The 25,478-nt window shown below is 45.5% G+C and overlaps 2 protein-coding genes across 3 annotated transcripts; one reads left to right on the forward strand and one right to left on the reverse strand.

Annotated features, from left to right (window-relative positions):
- Positions 1-24,879, reverse strand: DDX27 (DEAD-box helicase 27). Of its 2 annotated transcripts, none has more exons than XM_081096781.1 (21): positions 24,688-24,879; positions 23,877-24,023; positions 19,100-19,159; positions 18,460-18,625; positions 17,864-17,907; positions 17,647-17,733; positions 16,498-16,603; positions 15,189-15,362; positions 14,412-14,562; positions 10,972-11,071; positions 10,694-10,835; positions 9,675-9,828; positions 8,757-8,838; positions 8,173-8,350; positions 6,911-7,017; positions 6,622-6,724; positions 2,446-2,540; positions 2,189-2,312; positions 1,584-1,671; positions 442-516; positions 1-173 (listed from the first exon to the last, which is right to left on the reverse strand). In XM_081096781.1, the coding sequence occupies exons 1-21, from the start codon at positions 24,778-24,780 to the stop codon at positions 155-157; spliced, it is 2,295 nt and encodes a 764-aa protein (XP_080952907.1). In that variant the 5' UTR covers positions 24,781-24,879; the 3' UTR covers positions 1-154. The 2 variants fall into 2 exon arrangements, with proteins under 2 accessions (XP_080952907.1, XP_080952908.1); XM_081096782.1 differs by having other exon boundaries at positions 3-173; positions 14,412-14,493.
- LOC308523108 (large ribosomal subunit protein eL42-like) lies at positions 12,583-14,024 on the forward strand. Its single transcript, XM_081096783.1, has one exon. The coding sequence runs from the start codon at positions 12,696-12,698 to the stop codon at positions 13,083-13,085; it is 390 nt and encodes a 129-aa protein (XP_080952909.1). The 5' UTR covers positions 12,583-12,695; the 3' UTR covers positions 13,086-14,024.
- Positions 24,880-25,478: the final 599 nt, after the last annotated feature.

The following is a 25,478-nucleotide window of genomic DNA, read 5'->3' on the forward strand; positions in this document are numbered from 1 at the left end:
CTGACTGACTCTTTCTTTCTTAGTGTATAAATGACACAGACTTTTTAAAGTTTTAAGAATATTTTTTACAAATGGAGAAAAGATCAAACCAGGATGACTTCCCATACGGGAGGGATCGAAGGGCCATCCCATGAACTTCTTCAGGCCACCAAGGCTACTTCCTCCTCTTGTACCTATTAAGAAAACCAGAAGGGATCATGGGAAGAGACTAGACTTTGATGGTGAGCAAAAATACAATATACAGAAATGTATCATAGAATGGTATCCTAAAACATCATTAACCAATACTACCCCTAATACATTTAAATTTTAAAAAATCAGAGTAAAGGACCAACCCCTCAAAGGCCAGAAAGAGGAAGGAGGAGCTCCTTTCCCATGAAAGGTTTCTTCTCTAATCCCAAATAGTTGTAACCTTTTGTCCTCCAAAACTGCAAACATTACCTGGATTTAGATTTAAAGTTTCCTCCTCGTCTCTGGTGGGACAAGCCTAACTGTTTCCTTTCTTCAAAGGAGGGGCTGTAGGTGAGAGAGAAGACATGATGCTGAAATGGCAAACTGTTGGAAAAGCGGGTGGTCTCACCCCCACTGAACCCAGCTCCCACACATAGCAGCAGGATCAACACATGTGTCATTTTCAGGTCCGGAGGTTCTCAGCCTGTGTGTATTTCTACCTGATAATATGGGTTTGTGCAAGTCAGAGTCCAGCTTTAAAATAAAACTAGAGGAGGCTCTACCCTTCCTTCTCTTCCTATATAATAAAGAGGTAATATGCAAATTGACTGTCACATCCTTGCACAAGATGGACACCCCCATGTGGTCACAAGATGGCCAGCAGGGGAGGGCAGTTGTGGGCGATCAGGCCAGCAGAGGAGGGCAGTTAGGGGCGACCAGGCCAGCAGGAGAGGGCAGTTGGGGGAGACCAGGCCTGCAGGGGAGGGCAGTTGGGGGCGATTGGGCCAGCAGGTGAGGGTAGTTGGGGGCGATAGGGCTGGCAGGGGAGTAGTTAGGCATCAATCAGGCTGGCAGGGGAGTGGTTAGGGGGTGACCAGACTGGCAGGCAGAAGCAGTTAGGGACAATCAGGCAGGCAGGCAGGCAGGCAGGTGAGCAGTTGGGAGCTAGCAGTCCCAGATTGTGAGGGATGTACCAGATTGGAGAAGGTGCAGACTGGGCTGAGGGACAACCCCAGCCCCCACCCCCCCAGTGCATGATTTTCATGCACTGGGCCTCTAGTGTATATAATAAAACTACCTGGGAAGCGTAAATCTAACCCCATCCCAACCCAGGCCTGGGGAACTGGGAAGAGGAGGGATGAACAACACATTCCCAAGAGCAAACCAGGATCCTTTGGGGTTCTATCTATCACTCTCCTGAGAAGCTCTATTTCTGAACCAAAAATGTGCCACTTTATCGCCAAGGCAAAAGAGCTTCAACACCTCTTTCCTCATGTTCTCACCCTGGGAAGTCAGACAGAAGCCCCTGAAATATATATTATAAAGCTATAGGTATATGAGAAGTGGGAGTGGGGAAGGAGAGAGAGCTTTCATCAAAATACCAAGAGCGCCATGATGACTTAAAACCCTACCCAGCTCGATACTGTTTCAGGGCCTTCTTGCTCGTGTTGGTGAGTTCTTCATCAAATACAGATTTCTTCACCTGCTTTTGCTTCTTGGCTGTGCAGAGAGAGAATGGGTTAGATATGTCCTCTTAAACCCAGGCTCCTAAATTCCCTTAAGCTCAGGGTAATGGTCCCAAGTTCAGTGGACGCTCTGGACTAATGATTTATTGACATGAAGGTGAAACATCAGACCCTGGCAGAAAAGGGATAAGGAATCAGAAGTACCAGGTGTGAAGGAAGCACTCCAAAGAATGTTTATGTAGTCCAAAGTGAAATGGGCCAAAGACCACCTTCACTTCATTTGACCCTGACCTGCTCCTCCATGTGGTAACTGGTAAGGACTTAGGCTCCAGATTCCTAAAGGCCTGGTTTCAAATCCTAGGGATTTCCACTAACCACAGGTCACTGCACCACTTGAAGCCAATAAAGGTATAGCTGTATACACTAGTACATATTCATTACTCAAAAAATGTGGGCTCTTATCACCATCCCTCTAATATTCTCCCTGACTATAAGCACAGGTTACAGGGAGAACCTTCTTTCCAGCCCCGGTAGGCTCCCCATATGCCTACCAGGGCCTCTTGCTGGCTCCTCCTCAGGCATTGCTCGCGCTCGCTTGGCTCTGCGATTCCTTTTGGCCAGCCGCTCAGCAAACATCTGTGCCTTGAGGATTTCGAATTGGGACCTCTCCTCTGCCTAGAGAGACGGTGACATGTGAGTATGGAACGGTTTTATTTTAAAGCTGGATTCAAGAGGATGACATGTGAGTCAGGCAGCCCTGACTCATTGCACTGTGAAGGGACCCAACTCCAAAGGGGAGGCCACTCACTGTCATCTCCCCTTTTTTCTTGGCGTCCTTCATAAACTTCTTCCTCTTCTTCTTTCCTCTTAAGGCCAAGTCAAACTCCTGCAGAGCCTTAGCAACTGGGATGAGAAGAGAGCATGAGATTTCAGGTAGTTTTATAACTTCCTTTAAACTTACAGCCAGGCTGGTATGGCTCGGTGGTTGAGTGTCAACCTATGAACTAGAAGGTCATGGTTGTGGGCTCCATCCCCAGGAGAGGGCGTGCAGGAGGTAGGCGATCAATGATTCTTTCTCATCATTGATGTTTCTATCCCTCTCCCCATACCTTCCTCTCACTGAAATCAAAACATTTAAAAAAAAGAAAAACTTGTATTAACAAGTACACAGATTTTAAATTGGTACACAAGGGCTTAAAATGAGAATCATCAATCACTCACTTTCTTGGTGATTACCCCATCTCACTAAATAGCATGCTTGTTCCACTATTTCTCAATTCATCCATTTGAGACTTCCATTATCTACCTACCTCAGGGGTACTCAAACTTTTTAAACAGGGGGCCAGTTCACTGTCCCTCAGACCATTGGAGGGCCGGACTATAGTTTAAAAAACACTATGAACAAATTCCTATGCACACTGCACATATCTTATTTTGAAGTAAAAAAACAAAACGGGAACAAATACAACATTTGTATTTGCATGTAGCCCGCGGGCCGTAGTTTGAGGACCCCTGATCTACCTCTTGATGTGAAAGATAAGAATTTAGTTCACTTATGTCCCTGAATAGTTATAACTCTACTAGAGGCCCGGTGCATGGATTCGTGCACTGGCGGGGTCCCTCGGCCTGGCCTGCGGCGATCAGTACCTCTGCACTGCTGCAGCCTGGCCTTACCCACCAGCTTGTCGGGCTCCACTCCACTGTCCACGTCAATCCCGCACAGCACGAAGTAGTGTGCAAAGCGGCAGGCGGCTGGGGAGGAGCCTGAGCCCAGGCGGGGCACCGCTCCTGCTCATCCTGCCCCCGCTGTGCCTGCCACCACCGCAGCTCGGGTGCACAGGGAGAGTGTCCGCAGGAGAGGCTTGTGCTGCCACAGCTGGGCTTGCCAGTAGCACTTCCACTGTGGGAGTGCACTGACCACCGGGGGCAGCTCCTGTGTTGAGCATCTGCCCCCTGGTGGTCAGTGCACATCATAGCTACTGGCCGGTAGGCCGATCATCAGGTCGCTTAGGCTTTTATATAGAGAGATTTTAAAATATATATATTTTATTGATTTTAGAGAGGAAGGGAGAAGGAGAAATAGAAACATCAATGATGAGAGAGAATCACTGATTGGCTGCCTCCTGCATACCCTCTACTGGGGATCGAACCCGCAAGCCAGGCATGTGCCCTTGGCCAGAATCAAACCTGGGACCCTTCAGTCCACAGGCCAACGCTATATCCATTGAGCCAAACCAACTAGGGCAATATATAGATTTTTAACAAAATTTAACATAGATACACCCTAATTTTTTGTCCCATCATATATAGGCAGTCTTTCTTAAATTGCTGATACAATCTTTTTGGAAGGTAATTTTGCAATCCCTAACAAAATAATAAATACATATAACCTCTGACCTACAATTCTACTTTAAGGACTTTATCCACAAATCAAATATATTTGCTTAATTGTGCAAAGGAATCTGGACAAAGTTATTCACTACATGAATTGTTAATAATAGCAAATGATTAGAAACAACCCCAATGTCCCTCAACAGGGACTAATTAAATAAATTATAATCAACCCATTTGATGGGAGATCACACAGCCATATTTAAAAAAAAAAAGGTAGCTATTCATATGTTTATATAAAATCATCTCCAAGCTATAAAATTGAAAAAAGCAAGGTGTAGAACAATGTAAATTCATTTGTGATTGTTAAAAATAGAGAAAGGCAGGGAATATCTAAAAATATTTTCCTGCCTCTTGTGACAAAATATGTAACATAAAATTTGCCATTTTGTCCTGGCTGGTTTGCTCAGAGGTTAGAGCATCAGCCCATGCACCAAATCATTGCAGATTTGATACCTGGCCAAGGGCACATACCTGTTACAGGTTAAATCCCAGGTCCCAGTTGTGATGCATGAGGGAGGCAACCAGTCAATGTGTCTCTCTCATATCCATGTCCCTCCTTCCCTCTCTCTCTCTCTCTCTCTCTCTTCCCCTCCTCCCTTCCACTCTCTCTAAGGCTCAATGGGAAAAATATCCTCGGATAAGGATTTAAAAAAAATTTACCATTTTCATTCTTAAGTGTACAATTTAGTAGCACCAATTATATTCACATTATTGTACAACAATCACCATTTTCTGTTTCTACAACTTTTTCATCATCCCAAACAGAAGCTCTGTAACCATTAATAACTCCCTCACACACTAGCCAGTTTGGTTCAGTGGACAGAGCGTCTGCCTATGGACCGAAAGGTCCCAGGTTCGATTCCAGTCAAGGGCATGTACCTGGGTTGCAGGCTCCTCCCTGCAGGGCCTGGGCTTGTGCAGGAGGCAACCAGTCGATGTGTTTCTCTCACATCAATTTCTCTCCTTCCCTTTCTCTAAAATTCAATGGAAAAATATCCTCGGGTGAGGATTAAAAATTAAAATAAGTAAATAACTACCCTAGCTGGTTTGGCTCAGTGGATAGAGCATCAGCCTGTGGACTGAAGGGTCTCAGGTTCGATTCCAGTCAAGGGTGTAGGGCCAGTGACACCGCCCGCTAGCCAGATCAACAAGGACAACCAAACCACCGACTTGGGGTCAGCTGAAGAAGTTAACAACTGAGGCCCAGCAGATGGTAGAAAAGCAAGAAATGGAAGCTACTCTCTCAGCCAAGTCAGAGGACTCGTGAGTAAATCGGCAAAAGAAACTTTCATTTGGTAGAAAAATGTTACTGTGCTTTGATTTCTCACTTATTGCTGTTTTGCATTGCCATTGTTTTATTATTATTACTAGCTTTAAAAAAATGTTATGTTCAAGTTTTAAAATGTTTTGGGTTTTGCATTGGCATTATTTTGTTATTGCTTTAATAGCCAGAGTTTTGTTCTTGATGCTTAAGTTTTACTGTCATTATGGTAGCTGAAAAACTCTCATTATAGTAGCTTAAAAAATAAAAGAAGGGTGAGATGTAGGGAGCTGATATAGGGTTAAGCCTCGGACTGACCTGTGGGCAAAGTCACAAACAATTCCCAGCTTAGAGGGCACAGTCCTCTTAGTATAATTAGGCTTGACCTTATGAGGCTCCCTAGATCTTATCTGGGAAACTAATGGGCTGAGGAAGTGCCGGAAGTATAACCATGGTGTAAACAAGTGAAACTCACAAGAACAAAAACAAGTGAAACTCACAAGAACAGTGTAAACAAGTGAAACTCACAAGAACAGTGTAACTTTGGAAACCACTACCTTGTTTACCTCTCACTATAAAATAAAGGCTCAGCTTGCCTTTGGATCTCTCTCTGTGGCCTCAGCCAGGCACAGGGAAGATCCACGGAGACTAAGGAAAGCTAGAGAGTTTTGAACGCTGTCTCCGTGTAAAACATTCTTCGCCGACTCCGTCCACACCTTTGGGAACCCCTGGACCCGCTGGGGCTGGCCCCCAGCACAAGGGCACATGCCCGAGTTGCGAGCTGGATCCCCAGTGTGGGGCGTGCAGGAGGCAGCTGATCAATGATTCTCTCCCATCATTACTGTTTCCATCTTTCTTTCCCTTTCCTTTCCTCTCTGAAATCAATAAAAATATATTAAAAAAAAAGAAAAGACTGCTTAAAAAAAACTCCCTCCCCTACCCCCTAGTAATCTCTATTCTACTTTCTGTGTCTATGACTTTGCATGATTAGGTACTTCATATAAGCAGAACCATAAATATTTGTCCTTTTGTGTCTGGATTAGTTCACTCAACAGGTTTTCAATATTCATCCTTAACAATATGCACCAGAACTTAATTATTGATGAAGACTATTCCATGGTATGTATACACACTTTGTGCACCCATTCATCTGTTGATGGACATGGGTTGCTTCCACCCTTTGACTACAGTGAGTACTGCTTCAATGAACACTGGCATGTAAGTATCCATTTGAGTCCCTATTTTCAGTTCTTTGGGGTTAGATCAAGAAGTGGAATTGCTGGGTCCTACGAATTCTATGTTTAGCTTCTGAGGAACCTCCCGACATACTTTTTTCCTTCTTCCTCTCTTCTTTGGTCTGGAACCAGCTCCTCTCAGGCTCGTGGTTCTGTGCCTCCTTCCCCTTTTCCAGGAGCCGCTTTGCTGTGTTGATCTGCGGGGGGACAGCAAAAGAGTACCTGCCATGGAACCTACATCTGACAATATATAACGTGGCAGTTGCAGGAAGCCATTGCCGAAAATGCTTGGGACTCTGATGATCTGTTTGCAGACAAAGGATTTCAGAGGGGCTAATGTGGTGTGCTTACCGAGTGACCCTGGGAACCAGAGCCCTCCTCACCTGGGCTTCCGACTGTTGCATCTCTTTCTCCTCAGCTTCCAGCTGCAGAACTGCATATACATCTTTCTCCATTTTCTCAATTTTGTCCCGAAATTTCAAGATGACATCTTGAGGGAAGAGAACAAAAAATTTTTTTAAATAAGAGTGAAGCCTATGTAGCTGATGAAAGGAAAGTAGATATGTATTTAGTGACTTAGAAAATTGTGGTTTTTTGTGTGTGACTTCTCTGCTTAACAGCCCTCCAACCCTGCCTGAAGGTTTCCTGTTGCTTTTAAAATAAGCTCTAAACTTCTAAGCATGGCCCCTGCCGACCTCTCTGGCCTTCTATCTCCACCTTGCTCACCGTGCCTCAGGCCCTCTGGCCTTTCTTCCCTTTTACTTGCACACCAAGTTTGCTCCCGCCTCAGAGGCCTTGCCCTGGTATTCTCTGCTTGGCACACTCTGTCCCCGGACCACTTAGGGCCACCTCATTCTTGTCGTCCAGGACTCGTCTCAAATGCCACCTGCTCTCAGAGGCTTTCCTAAACAGCTTTTCTAAAGTAGGCACCTCTCCTCCTGCAGTTCTAAATCACATCTTCTATTAGCTTTTTTATGTCTTTCCCCACCACAGGATCAGCTGTTTTGTTTCCTGCTGTATCCCCAAAACCTAGAATAGAATAAATAGCACCAGGCATATACAGTAGTACTCAATAATTATTTGCTGGCTGAATGAATTAAATGGAAAAAAATAGACATATATGAAAGGAAAAAAGGATATGTATCTAAATACTAACAGTGGTGAGTTCCTTAATATACAATTACATTTTAGCTCTTATTTTATTTACTAAGTCCCAACACTGAATACTTATTATTTTTATAACTGAAAAAAAATGTTTAAAAAGGATGTGCTTTAAAAGACTTCTTTGAATGAGAACATAAAGAATGAAAGATATCCAAAAGAATGAATGCTAATCTCCTCACCTTTTGCCCCTCAAGGACTAGGGGACAGGAGGGAATCAATGGGGATTTTGCCCTAAGAGAGAACTTTCTTCCCAAAGGATGTAAAATACCTATGAATAAGGCACTTGAGGCATAAGTCTATCATGAGTCTCTTTTACACACAAAGACTGAAGCCCAGAGAGGAGAGGTAAGACCTGCCCAGAGTTACTCAGCAAGATTCAAACTTGGCTCCTGACTGCAAAGCTCCTGCTCTCACCCATTATCTTCTGCCCCTGCCTCACCTATCCAAACTGCCCTGAGCTGCTGCAGTGGTGTCTGCTCACCTTGGGGAAGTATCCGGGCCTTCACAGGAGCTTTGGCAGCCTTCACAATCTCCTTCAACATCTTCCGCTCTTCTTCTCCCACCAGAGAGACCGAACGCCCAGCCTTGCCAGCACGTGCTGTTCTTCCCACCCGGTGGACGTAATGCTTGATGGTATTGGGCATCGTGAAGTTGATTACCTGGAAGGTCAAAGCTGACCATCATTCAGTGTGGGAGTTGGGAAACAGTTGGAACACAAGGAGGCAAAAGGACTCCCACCCAAAGTTCAAGGAAGATGGAGCCTGTTCACCGTTTTTTTTTTGTTTTGTTTTGTGTTTGTGTGTGTGTTTGAATTTTTTAATCCTCACTCAAAAATATATTGCCATTGACTTTTCAAAGAGAGTGGAAGTGAGGGGGAGAGACAGAGAGAGAAACATTGATGTGAGAGAGACACATCGACTGGTTGCCTCCTGCAGTTGCCTCAACCAGGCTGAGGATTGAGCCTGCAACCAAGGTACATGCCCTTGACCAGAACTGAACCTACAACCCTTCAGTCTGCAGGCTGACACTCTACCCACTAAGCCAAACCAGCCAGGGCCTGCTCACCGTTTTAACCCCCTCGATGTCAAGTCCACGGGCTGCCACATCTGTGGCCACAAGAATGTCAATCTGTTCATCCTTAAAGCGCCTGGAAATAGCCACAAAGAGATGTTTATTCAGATTCCCATCCTCAATACTGCTATGCAGGATCCTGAGCCAACAGAAAGAACACAATTCCACTTGGAGTCAAGCAGCAGAGTACAGACTATCACAGTGGGGACAGAGCCTAAGTGTCAGCCCATCGACATTTACACTCCCCCTTAAACAATCCATAAAGTGGAGCAACGTCATTTTGTGTATACCCCCTTACACAGTAATTCCTATACATATGGAAGTTTGGGAACCACAGAGCTATCCTAGATAGGAAGTAGCATATGCAAATGTCTCAGCATTCAAAATAGCTTTTCTTTAGAAAGCAACTCTCAGCCATCTATGATGAATAGGGATAGGTAGGAGAGCTCTAAAGGGTTCCTCCTTGCCCCCCAAGCTGACTCCATTCTGTGAGAATTAAATGAATCACACGGAGAAGCACACAGCACAGGCCTGGCAAAGTAAATGGTCAAGAAATGGCGACAAGCTTTGATTCCAAATTTCCTTCCATCAGACTCGGGATTGTCCACTGCTCTGGAGCAGCTGTAGACAAAAACGTATGCCAAAGTATGCTGAATCGCCCTGAGTCAGAATCTCTTTCCATGCCCACTCAGCAGCTCCCATACACAGCCCTGGGGCATGAGTTACCTCTTCTGTGAGAAGTTAGTTCTGAGTGTACCTAAGACATGACCTTCCAGGGAAACTGTGCCACCTGCGTCCCTGCTAGTATTCCAACACAGCTTCTGGGTGGTATTTTCCCTCGTATGAGTTAAGAGAGCCTCTCTGACCTGCCCAAGAAGGGTGGAAAGGAGCCAACCCTAACCCCAAGTTTACCGGAGGGACTCCAGCCGCTGCGTCTGTGACAGGTTGCCGTGGAGCTCGCCCACCTGCAGTCCCATGAGACCCAAGAGGATGTGCATGCGGTGGGCCTGCTTCTTGGTCTGGGTGAACAGCATCACATGGTCGGTGAAGGTCCTTGTCAACAGAGCTGGCAGGGAGAGAAGAGTGAACCAGCAGCCATCTCCAAAACATACTCCCTCCTTGCCTGCGCAGTAGTGCTGTGCCTGGCATCAGGGAGGCAGACAGGCGAGGTTCCCACCCGTGCGAAGCTCAAATTCCAGGGCTGAGACAGAAAAGCGAGTCCTGCCCTTGAAGGGAGGATGGGGAGGTAGCTTCAGCACTGGTTCCTCTCAAGCTGAATGACAAGGCAGGATCATCCATGAGAAGATTAGGAGGAAGACTCCAGGCAGAGGAGAGAGCAAACGTAAAGGCCCCAAGGAGGACAAGCTTGTGGGTTTGAGAAAGCTAACGCAGATGAGTGTGGCCGAGTGCCAGGCAACAAGGCCGGAGCAAAGGCAACAAGGCAGGCAGGGGCCAGACCCAGAGGGCTTGCAGAACTCGCTAGGGAGCGTGGATTTTAGTCTAAGAGCAATGGAAGACACCAGCGGGCTTTAAATAAGGAAGTAATAGGCAAGTGCTCATTTGTAAACATCATTTTACATGATCTGTAGGTGGAGAGCGGATTACCAAGGGATAAGGGTGGAAGCAGGACAGGCACGTAAGAGGCGGCTGCAATAGTCCAGGCAACACACAGCAGTGGCCTGAACTAAGGGCCAAAGGTGCAGTGAGGGGAAATGGTTGGGAGTTCAGCAGGACATAAGGACTGGATGGTGGGAGGAAGGTGAGACGATAAAAATAAGGGAGGAAAAACATATCGAAAGTGATGGAGTGAAGGAATGGCAGCACCACACACTGGATTAGGGGAGGCTGGATGGAGGAGGCTCCAGTATGGCACTCCTGAGGTCATGGGAGTCGAGCACCCCAGCCTGCCCAGTCCCACCCTGGGCTTGCACCTGCCACAATGGCTTCCCGGTCCCCTTCCCGATTTGGCCGGATCCGGATGAACTCCTGCCGCAAGAAGGGGGCCACATCCGTGTTGCTGTTCACAAATATCCGGACAGGGTTCTTCAGAGAGACAGAAGCCAGATCTTTGACCTGCGAGGCACAAAGATAGGGATGCTCACCAGCCTACCACGGGGCAGAAACGGGGGGTACCCACCCCCAGCCCAGACCAGGGTTCTCTGAACTGTCTTCTCCACTCACCCCACCGAGGAGATCCCCCACAGCCCACCTCATCCGTCATTGTGGCCGAGAAGAGCATAGTCTGGCGGTGATGGGAACACATTCGGATGATCTCCTTCATCTGCTCCTCAAAGTACTCGTCCAGCATCCTGGTGAGCAGGGAAGGGGAGGGATCAAGAGAAATGGACTAAACTCACTTCTGTCGAGCGACAGAAAACATCAGACGCCATATTTTGATGTTGTCATTGGTTCTGCTTCAGGTGCCTTTATTTACTTATTTTATTAGCATTAACAAGATTCACTAAGAATTATCATTTGGCCACATTTGCTTAATCTATTTTTTTTTTCCTGGCTGAACTATTTGCAAGTAAGTTGTAGATATCAGGACACTTTATGCCTAAATATTTCAGCACACATTTCTTAAGAACAATGACCTTCTATGTAATCACAATGACATTATTATACCCATGAATTTTAAGTTTGAATAACACCATCTAAAGTATAGTCCATATCCAAATTTTCCTAGCTGTTGCCAAATATCATTTTGTAGCTGTCTTGTTATTTAGTCTAGAAACCAAAGTTCCTATGTTGCATTTGGTTGGCATGTCTCTTTAGTCTTCCTTAATCTAGAAGAATCCTCTCAGCCTATTCCACACTCTGTATTTGTCTATTTCTCAGGGACTGTATTCAGTAAATCATTGCAGAAAGAATGTGTAGGGGTGCGGATGTGCACCTCACTCCCAGTCCATCAGGAGCTAAAGATCATCAGTTTGAACACTTGGTTAAGGAGGTGTCTGCCAGGTTTTGCCACTGATAAAGGAACCTTTTTCTCTTTGTAGGTAATAGTAATCTGTGAGATTACCTTGACTCCAGGTTTTTTCAACTGATGCAGTTCTTTACAGTACTTCTCCCTCCAGGTCAGGCTCAGTTGAGAATCAGGTATTACATTTATTTGTCATGTCTTCTTAGACACTTCAATCTAAAACTTCCATATCTTGCCCTAACCGGTTTGGCTCAGTGGATAGAGCGTCGGCCTGCGGACTCAAGTGTCCCAGGTTCGATTCCGGTCAAGGGCATGTACCTGGGTTGCGGGCACATCCCCAGTAGGGGGTGTGCAGGAGGCAGCTAGTCGATGTTTCTCTCTCATCAGTGTTTCTAACTCTCTTTCCCTCTCCCTTCCTCTCTGTAAAAAATCAATAAAATATATTTAAAAAAATAAATAAATAAAACTTCCATATCCTTTCCCAGTCTTTTAAGATGCTGACGTGTTTGAAGAATACAATTTCCTTCCCCTTTAAAACCTGAATCAGATCATGTTCCCTTGCCTGAGAGCAATCTCCTTTACTTCCTTCAGGCTTCAAGAAGGGTTCATTTGCTCTGTTAGTCAGTCAATTATTCAACACTCACTGAGCATCTACTGGATTCCAGATGTAGCACTGGGATGCGGCAGCAAGCAACACCAAGCTAGCCCTTTATGAAATGATGTTCTAGAGGAGAGGTGGGACACAACCACCACACCAGCATTCAGGTAACCATAAGGGAGGTAGGTCAGAGAGGCTAGCGAGACCTCAGAGATTGGAGATCGTAAGGCAAGAAGGGAAGGATGAGGTGGGGGCAGGACCATTTCTTAGATAAGTGACAACTAGAGCAGAAACCCGAGGAAAAAGGAAGTCATTCCAAGCTGATGAAACAGCAAATGCAGAAACCCCAAAGTGGGCAAGTGCTGACAGGATTTATGGATGTTTTGTGCGGTGTGAAAATGAGGAGACACAAATGACGTTAAGAATTTTGGCCAGGCTTTCTTTTTTTTTTTTTTTTTCCCTGCTGATAGCTCTCGCAGACATGGTGAACGTTCCTAAAACCCGCCGAACTTTCTGTAAGAAGTGTGGCAACCATCAACCCCACAAAGTAACACAGTACAAGAAGGGCAAGGATTCTCTGTATGCACAGGGAAAGCGGCGTTATGACAGGAAGCAAAGTGGCTACGGTGGGCAGACTAAGCCGATTTTCCGAAAAAAGGCTAAAACTACAAAGAAGATTGTGCTGAGGCTTGAATGTGTTGAGCCTAACTGCAGATCTAAGAGAATGCTGGCTATTAAGAGATGCAAGCATTTTGAATTGGGAGGAGATAAGAAGAGAAAGGGTCAAGTGATCCAGTTCTAATCTTCATATTTTGTTTGATTATATGACAATAAAATGATATGTTCAATTCAAAAAAAAAAAAAAAAAGAATTTTGGCCAGAACAACAAATAGGACTACATTGCTGATCATGAGATGGGAAGAGAGACAAGGGGCATACAGATCAGAGCTTGGTTAAAGACCTGTTCAGCCCTAGCCGGTTTGGCTCAGTGGATAGAGCGTCGGCCTGCGGACTCAGGGGTCCCAAGTTCGATTCTGGTCAAGGGCATGTACCTTGGTTGCGGGCACATACCCAGTGGGGAGTGTGCAGGAGGCAGCTGATCGATGTTTCTCTCTCATCGATGTTTCTGACTCTCTATCCCTATCCCTTCCTCTCTGTAAAAAATCAATAAAATATATTAAAAAAAAAAAAAAAGACCTGTTCAGTTGGAGATGCTGCAATTTGAGAGTAAACATGAACAGGCTTTAGGGTTTTCTGTTGCCTCCTTCCCCTACCCCACCTCCTTCATTAGTCTAGGATCATTAAGACTTTATTCTGTTCAGTTATGGAGGAAAGAGGTGAGCAGATGGGACACATATGAGAGGAAGGAAGGAGGGAAAGAGGGAGAAGGAGGGATGGAGTGAGCCCCACATCACACTAAGAGAGGCTGTTTGTGGAGCCCTCACTATGCACTGGCACTTATCCCAACTTACTCCTTGAATCCTCAACACCACAAGATTGGTGCTGTTCTTATCTCCCACTTACAAACAGGGAAAGGTTTTGCTTTGATAATCTAAAAGACGTCCCCAAATCTCAGGAAGTGGCAGAGCCAGGATTTGATCTACCTTCCCTTTTAACCAGCACTTTACAGAAGGAGAAAGAGAGCAGAATAATCTGGGCTAAGGATGGACAAAGGCACAAATGTGAGCAGCTGAACTGGTGAGAGCCATCCTATATAATAAAAGCCTAATATGCAAATCGACCAAACAATGGAACAACCAGTCACTAAGATGCTTACTGACCACCAGGGGGCAGACACTCAACACAGGAGCTGCCCCCAGTCCACAGGCCCCAGGTCAGCCAACCCGGGTACCAGCGGGGGCCCGCCAATCGCCACACTGGTCACCCCGCAAATTGAGGCAACTGGCGACAGCAGCAGGGGGCGGGGCCGGTGAGCAGGCCAAGCCAGGCTGGCCAAGGTGGGTGCCAGCAGGGGCTCCCCGAATGCCCCACAGATCAGCCCTGATCGCTGACCAGGCCTAGGGACCCTACCCGTGCATGAATTTCATGCACCAGCCTCTACTGTAGAATAATCCAGGGTGGCAAGTTCCCATCCAGGGCTGTGGCCCATGGGATCCCAGGTGAGTACCTGTCGGCCTCATCCAGGATGAGCACCTCAATGCTACTCAGGTGGAAGGAAGGGCAGTTGTGGAGGTGATCGATGAGCCGGCCTGGGGTGGCAATGAGGATGTCAGGCGCTGCCCGAAGAGCAGCTTCCTGAGACTTCACGTCCAGACCACCTGCGAAGAAAAAAGCCCCACCAGGCAGCCAGTTCAGTCATTCACCACCACTGACTGAGCCCTGCCACCTGCCAGGTCTCATGCCAGATGCAGAAAAAATAGCAGAGAATACAACTGACAAATGCCCCACATGTGTGGATTTTACAATCTGTTTGGAGAGACAGATTTTTTAACTACAACTCTGTTACATGCAAAAAATCAAAAAAGATGATGACACAAAGGACTTCAGATCCAGGCATCTAAGGATTAAGAGAAGCAGCATGGCATATGGGGGGTAAAATGAAGGTTAGAAAACAGTATCATATAACATCATCAGAAAAATTCTGCCCCAAACAATATTTGATTCGTTATTCAAGCAAAGCAGAAATTGTATCGTAAACTTATTTAGTACCAAGAAAAAATTTTCCCCATAATTTTAAAATTTCATTCTGCAAGACTGGTTAAGTCTCGATGAAACCCTCTCCCCACCTCCCACTACCTACTATAAAAACACACTGTCCACTATTTAAGTGGATTCAATCACATAAAGGCTTTCTTGGCATCCGTCAACCTCAGAGGGCGGGGCGAATCCATCCTCCACTATGTCACGGTCTCCCGGGGCTGGCAGCCTTCGGCCAGATACTCACCCACAGCCAGGCAGGTGGTAATGTTGCAGAACTGGGCCAGCTGCTTGGTGACCGAGTGTACCTGGATGCCCAGTTCTCGGGTGGGAACCAGCACGAGCACGCGGGTTACTGGAGCCTGGCGGGGTTTGTAGATTAGACGCTCCAAGACGGGCAGTGCGAAGGCAGCAGTTTTACCTGGAGACAAGGGCAGGAAGAAAGCAAAGAGAAGAGGTTCAGTCCCTTCAAGGTTTACGTTTTCACCTGAGCACAGAAATATGTACGATAGTTATGGGTCACAGGTTGTAGGGGGTCTAGTGAAGGTCCTCCTCGTTTAATTCAATCAGGGTATCGCCTTGACTATGACCGCCTGTCTCTTCCATGACAGGCCTCTTCATAGGAGGAAAGTTTTTGTAAAAGGGATGCTCAATGCAACATTGTATATTAGTGCAGTTAATTATATAGTAAAAAACAGTCATGTAATAAGATACTATGCAACCATTTTGAAAAAGCAAAGTTTTTTTAAAGAAATAGGAAAGTATACAATAAGTTATTTGTGTTATATTTTTTTTATTGATTTTTTTTTAAATATATTTTATTGATTTTTCACAGAGAGGAAGGGAGAGAGATAGAGAGTTAGAAACATCGATGAGAGAGAATCATCGATCAGCTGCCTCCTGCACATCCTCCACTGGGGATATGCCCGCAACGCAGGCACATGCCCCTGACCGGAATCGAACCTGGGACCTCTCAGTCCGCAGGCCGACGCTCTATCCACTGAGCCAAACCGGTTTCGGCATTTTTTATTGATTTTTAGAGAGAGGAAAAGAAAGAAAGAGAGAGAAACATTGATATGAGAGTGAAACATTGATCTGCTGCCTCCTGCACACCCCCTACTGGGGATCTAGCCCACAACCCAGGCATGTGCCCTTGACCAGGAATTGAACTGGAAACCCCTTTGCTGCACGGGACGATGCCCAGCCAGGGCTATAGTAAGTTTTTTTTTTTCCTAAGGGAGCTACTAAACAAAATATGTAATGTTATTGCATTAAAAATTATATTTGTGGCACTGACCAGTGTCCTCTGTAGTTAGAATGTCAGCCTGCACACTAAAAGGGCATATGTGGGAGGCAACCAATCAATGTGTTGCTCTCACTTTGGTGTTTCTTTCTCTCTCTGTCTCTTTCTCTTTCTCTCAGGTGAGGGTTAACAAAAATCAAATTTATATCTGTGTATTTACCAAAGCGGCCTTTTGGTCAGTCAACTTAGAGCCTGTTCTAGGTTGAACATCCTCCTTCTGCCTCCCCCCTCCCCAAGTCCCTATCCTTTTTACCTGTCCCAGTGGCTGCACAGGCACAGATGTCCTTCCCCAACAGTCCCACAGGTATGCACGCCTTCTGGATTGGGGTGGGCTGCTTAAAGTTCATGGCTGTAATGGCCTGAAGGAAAAAGAGAGAGTTAGTCAGAGGGGTAGGGAGAGTCTCAGCATGAAACAAACAAGGCATGTTTCCAAACAAGTGGTACCTTAGTCCATTCCAGTCATTCAATCCACAGCATTTATTGTGCCTCTTGTGTGTGAGGCACTGTTCTAGGCACTTGAGAATATAGCAGTAAACAAAAGAAACAAAAACTTTGCCCTCAGGAATCTTATAATCTGACTAGTGGCCTGGTGCATGAAATCCGTGCACATTAAAAGGGAATCAGAGGAAATATTTTAATATTGCTATTTGCCCTTTCTCTATAATAGAAGTGTCAGAGATAAAAGAAAATTAGTAAAATGTATATGAAAATCTCCTTCCTGTCAGAGTCTGGGGCGCGCCGCAGGACCCAGAGTCAAGTCCCCGCCCACCCGTGCGCGCCTCGAAATCTCTCAAGACCCAGACCCAGCCGGCCCCACCCCCAACAAGCCCCACTGGGTGGGGGGGGCGCAGCCTCAGGTCCCCTGGCCCTGGCACAAGGACACGAGGGCATGATGACCATTTGCATATTAGCTCTTTATTATATAGGATAGAAGAAACAGAACAAAACAAACACATGTCATATGGAGATAAATGCTATGGAGAAAGGTGGCTGGGGAAGGCAGTGGGGAGGGAATGAGTGCAATTTACAGAGTATTGTCAGGGAAGGTCTCATTGAGCAGTGGTTACTGAGTGGAACCCTGAAAAAGGCAAGGAGCAATGAAAACAGATTTGTGAAAGAATCTTCCTGGCAGGATGAAGAGCCAGTGCAAAGGCCCTGAGGACAAAGATGCAAGACCTGTTTGAGGACCAGCGAGGAAGACAGTATGGCCAGAGCAGAAAGAGTGCCAAGAGACAGCATCATAGGGGCCCAGAAGGGGCTGGGCCTTATAGGCCAAGATGAACTTTCTGTTTAAGAGGGTTGCCTGGCAGCCGTGTGGATAAGAGAGTTTAGGGAAGCAAAGAGCCCAGCTTAGGAAGCCGAGTCACAGGATGACTACACAGTTGTAAAAGGAAGCCACTACCTTCAGAAGAGGGCGGGAAAGGTTCATGTCCTGGAATGAGAGGTTTTCATCATACTGCGATGCATCTTCAAAAAATCCTCCTGCTTCCTACACCAGAAAACCAAAAACAGAATGAGAATTCAGCAAAAAAAAAAAAAGGCAAAGAAAACAAACTGACCTTAGAATCCTTTTAGGATGCAAAAACAAGCTGCATACTGTTTTCCAAGCCCACACTCACTTGTCCTTTCTTCTTCTTCTTCCGCTCCTTTACTTTGAGTGTGTCTACGGAGAAAAACATAGCTGATAATCAGGGCTTTTCCTTACTGAGCACTGACAATCTGCTAGATGCTGTCCGAAGTGCTTTCTGTGGACAGCTTGCTTCAGAGTGTGGCTGTCATTAGCCTGATTTCAAGGATGAGGTCATTGTGAGGCACTGTAGATAGGAAACAAACTCACCAAGTTCCAGAGACCAGGTTCTCAACCTCTATGCTATACTATGATGCTTTAGCTCTCATTTCTGCAAGAAATATTTATGGAGTAGCCATTACGTGGTTGGACCCATCTGATGAGGGATGTGGGGGCCACAGCACCCCAACAAGTTCGAGTCAGAGGTGCTGGCCGCAGTGTGAGGCTGGAGATGAGGAAAAGAGTAAATTCTGCCTACTAGGTGCAACCCTAACAAAATCCGAAGAAAAAAGGGAAGCTTACAGAAAGGAGTTCAACATGGAGATGTTAAATTTAACTGCGTGAAAGAGCACAGCAAATCCTACAAGGAAAGGCGGAGACTTTCCAATGTCCTGTTCCTGTTTCTGACAGCAACACGGTATCGCCTACCTGCTTTGGTGAGGATATTCTCATCGGCTGATGAGTAGTCGGTCTCTGAGTCTTCATCTGCTGAGCCTTCCTCATCTTGCCCTTCAGGGTCTTCCTGCTCCTCCGGTTCAGAGCCCTCCTTTGCCTCTTTCTCCTTCTCTGTCTTCCCAGACTTGGCTTCTTTGTCCTGGGAGGAAAAACAATTATAATAAAGTCAGGCAACTACAAACTTCGGGAAGTCCAGAACCTACGCACAGCGCCATTATGCTACGAGGATTTTTTTTTTTTTTTTAAATATATTTTATTGATTTTTTACAGAGAGGAAAGGAGAGAGACAGAGAGTCAGAAACATCGATGAGAGAGAAACATCGATCAGCCGCCTCCTGCACATCCCCCACCGGGGATGTGCCCGCAACCCAGGCACATGCCCCTGACCGGAATCGAACCCGGGACCTTTCAGTCCGCAGGCCGACGCTCCATCCACTGAGCCAAACCGGCCTCGGCACTACGAGGATTTTTAATGAACAGTGACAGTGGACACACGGAGAAGCCTGCCTGCACAGCGCCCTTCCACGCAGGCTTGGAGAGAAACAGTGGGGAGGTGCCCAGGCTACAGCTGTGGGCTTAACTGCGAAGAGAAGTAACTGCTTTGCTTTCTCACCTCTGTTTTCCTTTTCTTTCGCACTTTCTCAATCTTCTCATCTAACGTAGTGGCTGCCCTCTGCAGATAAAAACACAGAGATGAAAAGAATATGCATATGGGAAAGAGACGAAGCAAGGTTTCTCTCAGGGTCCGATCCCAGATATTAATATACAAAAAGGCTGTCCTTAGATACATTAATCAATCCATAGATTATTCATAGCCCAAAACATTAAATAAGTGGTCTACGCATGAAAAACTGGAACCAGTAAGAACATTCACATTTTAGAAGGTGTTTACTATTCAGAATAATACCATTACTAAGAGATGTCACATTATATCTGAATACTACTCAGAAAAACTTACCAATCAGACATAAATTAGCCTATTAATTAAAATGTTGAACTCTGGCCGAAACCGGTTTGGCTCAGTGGATGGAGCGTCGGCCTGTGGACTGAAGGGTCCCAGGTTCGATTCCGGTCAAGGGCATGTACCAGTAGGAGATGTGCCGGAGGCAGCTGATCGATGTTTCTCTCTCATTGATGTTTCTAACTATCTCTCTCCCTTTCTCTCTGTAAAAAATCAATAAAATATGTTTTTTTTAAAAAATGTTGAACTCTGAGCAAATTCAGGTAATGCTGGATAGTAATAAAACTTTAGAAAGGGTAAGTAATGGCAGGCCCTCTTTATGCTCAAAGCTCCCTAAACTGCTATGGCACTACAGTTAACTGTGTAATTATTTGTCTAGTTATTTTCTACACTGATAGACGGTAAGCTTTATAAGGCGCAGTCTTTAATTTCATTGGGTCCATATGAATAGAAAAAAACAAAACAAAAACCAAACACCTCAAGAGGACCTTGAAAAGGCAATGCTGTTTTATTTCAATCAGAACGAGGACAGCAGAGCCCGATTAAACTGCTCTGATGCCCTAACCGGTTTGGCTCAGTGGATAGAGCGTCGGCCTGTGGACTCAAGGGTCCCAGGTTCTATTCCTGTCAAGGGCATGTACCTTGGTTGCGGGCACATACCCAGTAGGGAGTGTGCAGGAGGCGGCTGATCGATGTTTCTGACTCTCTCTATCCCTCTCCCTTCCTGTCTGTAAAAAAATCAATAAAAAAACAAACAAACAAAAAAAAAACTGCTCTGAGAAGGCAATATTTCTCTTTGAAGTGCATGAAATATAAAATAATTTGCATGCATCTTCTAGCTTGTTAACCAAACTCAAAGAGAAGCATGAGATCTTGGCAAATAAGCAGATGACAAGGACATTTGTGGGACCTTTAGCTATGCTGTGTGGGGACCAGGGACCCTAAACATGAGGTCACATGAGATTACCTGGCAAGTGAGAGAGAATGACAGTATCTATGGAACAGAGTCTAGCTATTAAAATATCGCTACCAAGGGCACCTGCTAGATTGTTCTTTGTTATAAAAGTTTCTTTCTAATATTCAAAACAAGGAGTGAACACCTAAAAACGAGACCATTTTTAATATAGCTCTGTCCATTTTTTTAAAGGCAAGTAATTTATGGTATATGTAATGCTTGGTATTTCTAGACTATTAAATGGTATTATCACGTTTCCTCGAAGACTTTTCCACCCCACATTTTAATGTCTATAAAGTCAAGAAAGAAGGGTCTATCTTATTATATATACTGAAGTTAGTCTGAGCTCACCAACCCCTCCTCCAGGAAAAGCTGTTATGGACATTTTAAGGAAGGCAATAAAATACTATTGATACTTTTAAATATTGTCTGGCAATCAATGAATGTGTTTGTAACGAAAGTCTGCAAAAAATTCATGTGCAACATTTGGCACTTGCTTGGTTTTAATTAAGAATGTGGGTAATACATCGCACCAAAAAAATTAAGCTACCTAGGAATAAACTTAACTAAAGAGGTAAAAAACCTCTACTCAGAAAACTACAGGACGTTGAAAAAAGATATAGAGGAAGACATAAACAGATGGAAGAACATACCGTGTTCATGGATTGGTAGAATCAACATCATTAAAATGTCCATACTACCCAAAGCAATCTATAAATTCAACGCACTTCCCATTAAAATACCAATGGCATATTTCACAGACCCAGAACAAACTCTCCAGAAATTCATTTGGAATAAAAAAAGACCCCGAATAGCTGCAGCGATCTTGAGAAAGAACAAAGTAGGTGGGATCTCAATACCAGATATCAAGTTGTATTACAAAGCCACTGTTCTCAAAACTGCCTGGTACTGGCACAAGAATAGGCATATAGATCAATGGAATAGAATAGAGAGCCCAGAAATCGGCCCAAACCAATATGCTCAATTAATATTTGACAAAGGAGGCAAGAACATACAATGGAGCCAAGATAGTCTCTTCAATAAATGGTGTTGGGAAAATTGGACAGATATATGCAAGAAAATGAAACTAGACCACCAACTTACACCATACACAAAAATAAACTCAAAATGGATAAAGGACTTAAATGTACGACAGGAAACCATAAAAATTCTAGAAGAATCCAAAGGCAACAAAATCTTAGACATATGCCGAAGCAATTTCTTCACTGATACAGCTCCTAGGGCACTTGAAACTAAAGAGAAATTGAACAAATGGGACTACATCAAAATAAAAAGCTTCTGCACAGCAAAAGAAACCATCAACAAAACAACGAGAAAACCCACTGTGTGGGAAAACATATTTGCCAATGTCATATCTGATAAGGGCCTAATCTCCAAAATTTATAGGGAACTCATACAACTTAACAAAAGGAAGATAAACAATCCAATCAAAAAATGGGCAAAGGACCTAAATAGACACCTTTCAAAAGAGGACATTCAGAAAGCCAAGAGACATATGAAAACATGCTCAAAGTCACTAATCATCCGAGAGATGCAAATCAAAACAACAATGAGGTACCATCTCACACCTGTCAGACTGGCTATCATCAACAAATCAGCAAACGACAAGTGCTGGAGAGGATGTGGAGAAAAAGGAACACTTGTACACTGCTGGTGGGAATGCAGACTGGTGCAGCCACTATGGAAGACAGTATGGAGTTTCCTCAAAAAACTAAAAATGGAACTCCCATTTGACCCCGTGATCCCACTTCTAGGAATATATCCCAAGAAACCAGAAACACCAATCAGAAAGGATATATGCACCCCTATGTTCATAGCAGCACAATTCACCATAGCTAAGATCTGGAAACAGCCTAAGTGCCCATCAGTAGATGAATGGATTAGAAAACTGTGGTACATCTACACGATGGAATACTATGCTGCTCTAAAAAGGAAGGAACTCTTACCATTTGCAACGGCATGGATGGAACTGGAGAGCATTATGCTAAGTGAAATAAGCCAGTCAATGAAGGAAAAATACCACATGATCTCACTCATTCATGGATAATAGAGACCATTATAAACTTTTGAACAATAATAGATACAGGGGCAGAGCTGCCTCAAACATATTGTCAAACTGCAGCGGGAAGGCCGGGGAGGGTTGGGGGGCAGGAGGTAGGGGGGTAAGAGATCAACTAAAGGACTTGTATGCATGCATATAAGCATAACCAATTGACATAAGACACTGGGGGATAGGGGAGGCTAGGGGGCTGTCTAGGGCGGGGGGATAAAATGGACACATATGTAATACCCTTTGTAATACTTTAAGCAAAAAAAAAAAACATAAGTAATCTTTATTACAAGAAAACAATTGCAAAATAAAAGCAATACATACATATGACAAAAAAAAAAAAAAAAAAAAGAATGTGGGTAATTTATCATCACTTCCTATCCCACCAAAATGACACCACAGACCTAGCTAGTTTGGCTCAGTGGATAGAGCATCGGCCTGGAGACTGAAGGGTCCCAGGTTCAATTCCAGTCAAGGCACATGTCTGGGCTCAGTCCCAGAAGGGGGCATGTAGGAGGCAGCCAAGAAATGATTCTCTCTCATCATTGATGTTTTTATCTCCCTCTCCCTCTCCCTTCCTCCCTGAAATCAATTAAAACAACAACAACAAAACAACAACTATACCACATAGTTCCAAAAAAGTTCCAATATCTGCTGCATGTAAGCAGGTGGCAAAGGCAGTGAGCTCAGGGTTAAAACTCTTTTTTTTTTTCTTTATTTTTAAAATATATTTTATTGATTTTTTACAGAGAGAAAGGGAGAGAGATAGAGAGTTAGAAACATAGATGAGAGAGAAACATCGATCAGCTGCCTCCTGCACATCTCCCACCGGGGATGTGCCTGCAACCAAGGTACATGCCCTTGACCGGAATCGAACCTGGGACCTTTCAGTCTGCAGGCCAACGCTCTATCCACTGAGCCAAACCGGTTTGGGCTTATTTTTATTTCTTAAGGTATTGCAAAGAGTATTACATATGTCTTCTTTTTTCCCCCCTTGACATTCCCCCGGCCTCCCCTAACCCCTAGTGTCTTGTGTCCATTGGTTATTCTTATATGCATGCATATAAGTCCTTCGGTTGATCTCTTAACCACCACCACCACCCCCCACCCCACCCTCACCCCCCCCACCCCCCCACCCCCCCCACCCCCCCACCCCCCCCACCCCCGCCCCAAACCCTCCCCAGGCTTCCCACTGTAGTTTGACAGTCTGTTCAATGCTGCTCTGCCTCTGTATCTACCCCTGTTCATCAGTCTATACTGGTCCCCATTATCTGGCCCAACCTCACTGGAGCCGTCCCAACCTCACTGGGGCCGTTTCGTCCTCACCAGGGCCGTCTTAACCTCACTGGGGTCATCCCTACCTCAGGGTTAGAACTCTTAACACCCGGACTGCCTATCAGTACCTTCTTCTTGAGCTGGCTCATAACATCGGCCATGGCCCAGCTGCCATCGTACATTCCCTCCTTCTCAGTGAAAATGAAGTCAGGGTTGAAATCAGCGCTGCGGTTCTTCTGCAAGGCTTTCTGCTTTCTGCCCAGCACAATGGGCCCCTGAGAAGAGGAAGAAAAAGTGTGACTATGGGACTGCGATGAGAGAACACTAGAAAAGGAAGAAGAAAATGGGGGTACCCAACAAGAGAGAAATCTACAAAGCTTTGGAGCAGTTGAATTTTGCGGCGGCCATAGGATGCCCCAATGGAGGTGTCAGCAGACAGATGAGGTCGCAGGGGGGAAACACCCCGGCTGGAACTCTGAAGGGCGAGCACTCTTTCATGACACTGATCCCTTTTTAACTGTTCATGGCTATGTCCCACATGCTCCACAGTGCGTGTAACAAATGTAAGCATTGACTAAATACTGTCATCGCGACCGAATGCATGACCGCAGCTCCTTGAGCAGAAACCAGGGCTTGTGTCGCCTCTGGATCCCTATTACACGGCCTGGATGAAGGATCCGTTCGGCGAGTGGGCACCGAGCTCGCCAAGGCGACACGGAATGGCACGGCACCGTGCGGCGGCGAGGACACGCTGGTGACGAGCAAAGTGAGGAAGATCTGGGGGTGCCGGTGAGACCCGTCGCTGAAGGACACATGCCGGCCTGGCTGGGGATGCTGAGGATTTGGGGACAGAGCCGAGGAAGCAGAGGGAAGGGAACCGAGTCAAGGAAACCTGACCGTCCGCCGCTGCGCCCCGACCCCCGATCGGCTCAGACCTACCTCCTCCTCCTCGTCTCCGGAGTCAGACTCGGGCTCCACGGGCACCTCGTCATCCTCGCCGATGGTCCCGATGAAACCCAGCTCGTCCAGCATGCTGCCGCCGCGGTCACTGTCGGAAACCAGCCCACGGCACGCGACAGCCCGAACTTTTCCGCGACCGGCCCCTCGTCACTGCTACGTCACTTCCGGTCTGAAGAAGCCCTCGACTAACCACGGCGCCCGAGGACTGCGCATGCGCCAGTGTGGGGCGTGGCTTCTAGTGACACAATCCAGGGGCGGGCTGTGCCTCCGTCAAATTCCATTGTCTTGGCGCTCAAAAAGCAGGGGTTTACGTTGCAAAGTGCGAGGGGCGAGAAAGTCTAACGAGGTGCGTGGATAAGCTCTGTATGTGTATATGTATGTACATAAAACTGGAAGATAATACAATAAACGGTTAGCAGTGATTTTCTCTGGGCGGTAGAATTACAAGTGATTTTTGTTTTCTTAGCTTTTCCGCAATAAACGTTTTCATAAAAAAGAAATAAAAATAGCTAACACTTATAGAATGTTTACTATGTGCCGAATACTGCTAAGTTCTTTTACATGTATTAATTAGTTTAATCCTCACAGTAACCCTCACAGAAGTAAAATGACTGTCACCTTTTTACAGATGGGAGCACTGAGGGGTCGGAAGGTCACAGAGACAGTTAATAACAGAGCCAAGACAATAATCTAGCCAGGGGCGCCAGGGTCATTAAGAAAGTGGGGCGCAGGCTTTCTAGAAACTTCTCTCATTTCTGCTTGTGGAAATA

This window comes from Myotis nattereri (assembly GCF_964212035.1).
Source record: "Myotis nattereri genome assembly, chromosome: 8".
Taxonomy (NCBI): Eukaryota; Metazoa; Chordata; class Mammalia; order Chiroptera; family Vespertilionidae; genus Myotis; species Myotis nattereri.